This window comes from Leptonychotes weddellii, chromosome 8, assembly GCF_054177405.1.
Source record: "Leptonychotes weddellii isolate Sample4059 chromosome 8, ASM5417740v2, whole genome shotgun sequence".
Classification (NCBI taxonomy): Eukaryota; Metazoa; Chordata; class Mammalia; order Carnivora; family Phocidae; genus Leptonychotes; species Leptonychotes weddellii.
The window spans coordinates 66,266,360-66,272,359 of NC_138376.1; the positions used below are offsets into that span (position 1 = coordinate 66,266,360).

The 6,000-nt window shown below is 50.9% G+C and overlaps 1 protein-coding gene across 1 annotated transcript in view; it reads right to left on the bottom strand.

Annotated features, from left to right (window-relative positions):
- The window catches only part of RRAGD (Ras related GTP binding D), a 40,001-nt gene extending 37,559 nt beyond the window's left edge, over nucleotides 1–2,442 (bottom strand). The window contains exon 1 of the mRNA XM_006733703.3: nucleotides 2,032–2,442. Within this exon, the coding sequence (XP_006733766.1) occupies nucleotides 2,032–2,167 (136 nt within the window). The 5' untranslated portion in view covers nucleotides 2,168–2,442. The remainder of the gene's footprint in view (nucleotides 1–2,031) is intronic.
- Nucleotides 2,443–6,000: the final 3,558 nt, after the last annotated feature.

Consider the following 6,000-nt stretch of genomic DNA (forward strand, 5'->3'; position numbering starts at 1 on the left):
GAAGGAAGTCTTCTGAGAACAGACCACCTACCTACGGCAGGCCCAGGGGGATAAAGACCCAGCCTCAGTAATGTTTGCAGGAGCAAATAATCATTTGTCACTCCTCTTACCACATAAATATACTTAATGCTTTTATAGCAAGATTCCAGGTTGATCCAAAGAACTCACGAGGGATGATTTTATTACTGAAGTAATGAAAAGCATCAGTTACAGAGTTACAGAGTTTGCCTTTAGGTTAGGAGCAGTGGGGAGCATTCAAGACCAGGCTCTGGGGAAGCCCTTTGTTCAGGAAATCCCACCCCTCAGCAAAGCTTTACTTTCATTTCAATTTCAAGTCCTCAAATCAAATTTTAAAAGTGCCCCCTTAAAGAACTGCAGAATAAATAAGCAGGTCCTTTACTTTCCATGGAACGTCTCGGGTCCCCAGAACAATATCGAATTACAGGGCTTTTCTTCCCAGATATAGTCTCTTTTCTTTTCTTTTTTTAAAAGAGTATCACACATGCGCCCTATTGTGTGTCTACTATTTCGAGTATGTTCCAAAGACATCCCCATTCTGAATCTCTGGAGTCTTCTAAGAATCTAGAAGGAGCTAACAAAAGCAATTTGAATAATAACAAAGCAACTGAACAATTTAATTACCAAAGGTAGCCCTAGAGACTCCAACAAAAGGGTTGAAAGCCTTTATCTACAAAAACGTGGCCATGTGCTCAACTGTGGGACCAATTATGGGGAGTGCAGAACAGAGAAGCACACAGGTGCACACACCAGTTTAAGCAAATGGGGAATTAGTACAAATCCTCTCTGGACATAGGACACTATGAAAAAGTGTGACTTAGAAAGCTTCTTTCTCATCTATCAGCCTCAAGCTTTCTTCTGTCTTTAAAAAAAACTTTCTTCCCTTTCTGATTAATTGAAAGTAGCACCTGCCCTACATAAAATAATGGAAATTGTCCTCCGCAGAAAGGCCTTGAATAGGAATTTTAAAATAAGTACAGTGAATTTTTCAATACCACAATTTCTTCAAAGTGAAATTTTTAGAAGTTCGTTCCTTCTCTAGGAAGCCTACAGCTTCATCTAGATGTTATGTTTGACAGCCTCATTCTATTGACCTTTTCAAGTGACCTTACAATAGAGGACTTTTTTGGGGGTCAAACAAAAAAAGATGAACCTTTCTGGAATCCTAAAAATCTTTCAACTTCCTTAGGCCTTAAGAATTCAATGCAGGAACCCCCCCTCCCCCCCAACAGGCTGAACAATTGCTAAATCCCACTTCTTAAACAGGAAACAGAGTTTGCTTCTGAGTGGCAATGTATTCCCCCGCCCCGCGCTCACTCCAGGGCAAGCACTGCCATGCCCAGGTGGTGACACTGAGCAGAGATAAGGTGTCCTAACAACTCTATTTGCCCCTGGATCCCGGGAAACCCGCGGCCACTCGGTGACTCCCACATCACTTGTGCGCATCCCCCCGCGGCTCCACGGGGGCCCCGGACGCCGCAGACCCGGGCAGCCCAAGGACCCCTCCCGCGGCGACACGGGGTAAGACTGACACCCGCAGCTGCCGACGACCCTGCCAGTCACGCTGCCGCCGGCTGCCTTTTTTAGCCACGACATCTGACCAGGCTTCGACACCAGCATTCAGGGAGAGGTCCCAGGGCGCGCCGGGCGGTCCCCTCCCATTCCCAACCCCCAGACCCTGTGGAGAGCTCCGGGTGAGGGGCGGGGGAGGTACTAGCCCTGGAAGGGGCCAGAGAGGGTACGTTCCTCCTGCCCTTACGCTTCCTCTCTGCTCTCTCCACGGATCCGGGTCCCCCCTCCGCCGCCTGCGCCCAGGATCCCCCATTTTGCAGCCCGTCGCTCCTCGGGCGCCCCTCCCCACCCTCACCCCTCAACTCCGCTCTCCTGGATCCCCTCCAAGTCGGTGGCCCGCGCGCCTGGTCGGGCGGGGGGCGGGAAGACACAGAGGGAAGGGACGGGGTGCGGGCTGAGGACGCACGGGGCGTGGGGTCGGGCGGGGGACCCCGCGCTCACCTCCCTCCTCCGCCCCGCTGTCCGGGTCGGCGTCCGAGGAGTCGGGCCCGTCCCCGTAGTCCGCTAGCCCCACCAGCTCATCCTCCTCGTCGTCGTCCTCGTCCTCCGGCTGCGGCTTCCCCAGCACCTGGCTCATCGCTCCCACGGCCGGCCGTCCCGGGGGCGGCGGGGGTCCCTGGTGGGGCCCAAACCTCCTCCCCTGCCGCTCGCAACCTATTTCTGAATTGGGGTTTTGTCTGGAGGTTCGCGGGAGCCCGCGGAGGCAGGGCCGCGCGCCCCCCGCGGCTGTCGGCGTCCAGGTCTGGGTCTCGCGGTTCCCACCGCGCCCGGAGCCCCCTTCCCCGCCCCGCCCGCCTGCCGGCGGAGGAGTCAGCCGGAGCGCGGCAGTTCCTCCCCGAGGAGGGAGAGAGAGACTGCGTGACCCAAGTCACCTGACACACACTGTCACACACACACACACACACACACACAGGCGCGCGCGCGCGCGCTTTCCCGGGCTCCAGCACCACTCGGCGGGGCGCTGGGCCGAGGCCGCGCACACACACTGGGGGAGGGGGCAGGGCGGCGCGGAGCCCTCCACCTAACCAGAAGCTCACAGGGGCACACGCCCCGTACCCTGGGACGCTGCGCAATCACCCACCGCGGCTGCGCGCTAGGGGCCCCCACGCGCGCCTCCTGCACGTGGTACCCGCACAGGCTGGCGAGCTGGGGGCCTGCACAACCTGAGAACATATCCCGCACCCACCTCCAGCACACACACCCTACTTTGGGTGGCCTTCTCTAGCTTTCAGTCCTGGGGAGGGTTCCAGTCCCAAGTGGACTGTCTCCCCCCTCCCCGCGCCCCAACACTGCTGCGCCCAGGCCCCCACCCAGAGCAGTGTGCCTAGGACACAGCATGGATACTGAATCTCCCCGAGAAGAAAACTCGGAGAAATGCACTGCAGAGGCTCAGTCTCCATAGTAATTGCCTTTCAATGTGCATTTATGGTTCAAAGCGCTTTCCACCAAGAATATTAAAAAATCAGGCCTACCCAGATGCAAATGTTTCTTAAAAACATAACATGCCTCATGGCTGCCTAGATTGAATAATAATTCCTCTTCAGCGTTTTGGGAAAGGTCGCAGGTGTACAACATACTCAGAGGCTATTCATGACCACCTACTCCTGTCTCATTGTTTCAGACTGTAATCCCTCATCTCAAAATAAAATGTTTCAAGGTTTGGGGGGGTGAGGGGGGCAACTCTCATATGGGAATAGCAACAATGTGGGGGTGAAACTAAAACCTCCATTTCTCCACAAGCTTTTTACCGCAGGACATACTATACCCACCCTTTCTGGATACTGCAAAAATCACGTGGATGAACTTCCTTCTGTCAAGCACAATAGGAAATACACCAGCTGGCCAGCATGGTGATCCAGATCCTACAGGTGCCCGCAGCGCAGCAGGTGGTGTGGGGGAGGAGGCAGGGAGCTGAGACTGGAGGCTCTTGGGGCCCGAGGGTGATGCCTCTGTCGGAAACATTTATTGAGCACCTACTATATGCCAGGGGCTGGACTAAGTATGGGATGGGGGGGTGTCCACCTATGCTCAGAACAGTGTTCTTGCCCTGGAGGACCTCTCAGTCTAGCAAACCGTGACTCATGTCCTGGGTTTTGTAGTAGTTGTGTTGAAGGTGGATGTAGACACCTAGGAGGTGGCTGCTTCTAACTGGAAAGGTCTTCAGATTTTCCAAGTGGAGGAAGCATAACTTGATATGACTGCATCAGTCAAGGGCCTTTCCAGGAGGAAAACAGATGGTACGGGCAAAGATTTTAACTTACAGAAAGCTTTCAGTTGAGGGACAATTTACAGAGGCATGGGCAGGGTTCAGGGAATCAACACAGAGATTAGCAAAAGTGGGAAGATACTATCATCCCTAAAGTAGTAGGAGTAAAGGAAGGGAGCTAGAGTACCCGGTAGGGGGCACAAAACAGGAGCTACAGCTGATGAGAAAGCAGCCACTTTCAGAAGTACCTCACTGTCAAGGAGACAGCAAAGAAATACCCTGACCTCTCTCCAACCACCCTCCATTCTCCTGGAAGTGCCTCCCAGTGGCCAAACCCAGCTGGAAACCAGAGGGCAAGGGAGTCTAGAACCTAGTCCAGGACACACAGATTGGGCAGGGCAGACAGTGGGTCCCAGGCTGGGACTGGAGTAGGGGGCAAACAGCATAGCCAACACAAGAAGGCTCTACTTGCTCTTATCAGAGGAAGTTACTCTAGGGATAATTTTCCTAATGCATTTTCATCCATTTTATAAAAGGAAGTTCCCGGGGGGAAGGAAGAAGTCCTCTCCCAGAGTGGATTTAAAGACTTTCAGTATCCCAGAACAAACCCACCAGTGTGGGAAGGTCGTTGAGCTGGCTTGATTCAAACTGCTGAGGGTTACTCATGGGGCCCAGGAAGCCGGTCCAAAGTCAGGCTGGAGAGTCAGGGCATTCCTGGGCTGGTTGCTGAGTGTGTCTGCCCCAGGGACCCAACGGTTCAAGGTAGGACAATTCCTAAGTCAAAAACCCCACTGTGCCTGAGACCCAGAAAGGATGGAGATATTTGATGATCCTCTGCCTTCCCCCCAAAAGACAGATTTTAGAGGGTACATCAGCAGTAAATTGGAGCACACCCTAAAATATTTGAGTATTGGACCATTCTTGAGAAAAAAGGGACAAATCCATAAAAAATCAACGAAAGCCAAATCCTCAATTATGCTCCACCCCAGGGTAGATGAGAGTCATATACAGGTTTAAGAGATTCTAATTTATTGTCATTTACAAATGTACAGAATTGATAAAGTTTGAGCAAACAGAACAAGAAAAAATTTTATTTTTTAAAAGATTTTATTTATTTATTTGTCAGAGAGTGCACAAGCAGCGGGAGAAGCAGGCTCCCAGCTGAGCAGGGAGCCTGATGAGGGGCTCGATCCCAGGACCCTGGGATTAAGAACTGAGCTGAAGGCAGATGCTTAACCGACTGAGTCACCTAAGCGTCCCAACAAGAAAAAAATTTATTGCTTTTCTTTTGCTGTTCCTTTAATACTGTCAGCTTTCAAATAAGGGATATACTGAAAAAAAAATTGAAAGAGAAGTTTTTTTTTTTAATTTAAGTCATGTATGTAGATTCTTTCAGAACTTAAATAAAAATGGAAAGACTTTGGGGTGCCTCTGGCTCACTTGATAGAGCATGCGACTCTTAATCTCAGAGTCCTGAGTGAGTTCAACCCCGTGTTGGGCATAGAGCCTACTTTTAAAAAATAAAAATAAATAATAATACTTTTTTAAAAAAAAAAGAATGTGAGGGGTATCTGGGTGCCTCAGTTTGTCGAGCAGCCAGCTCTTGATTTTGCCTTCAGTCATGATCTCAGGGTCCTGGATAGAGCCCTGCATCGGGCTTCTCGCTCAGCAGGGAGTCAGCTGAAAGATTCTCTCTCCCTCTCCCTCTGCCCCTCCCCCTGCTCATTTGTGCAAGTTCGCTCACTCTCTCTCTCTCAAAGAAATAAATAAATCTTAAGAAAGGAAGAAAGAAAGAAAGAAAGAAGGGATTTGTCTCTGAGCAACTCACAGTTTTTCCTGTTGGATGTAACCATTGAGGGTTGCCATATACATGATAGGCAAATGTCTATGAAATGAAAGAAAGAAAAGAAAAAGATGGTACATGCCAGGTCTCTGCACAGATTTGGCATTTTTTTTTTTTTAAGATTTTTGTTTTTATTTATCTGAGAGAGAAAGACAGAGAGCACGAGAGGGAAGAGGGTCAGAGGGAGAAGCAGGCTCCCTGCCGAGCAGGCAGCCCGATGCGGGACACAATCCCGGGACTCCAGGATCATGACCTGAGCCGAAGGCAGTCGCTTAACCAACTGAGCCACCCAGGCGCCCCAGATTTGGCATATTTTTGAGATAAACTTCAGGAAGAGACAATAAATCAAGTTTTCTACTCA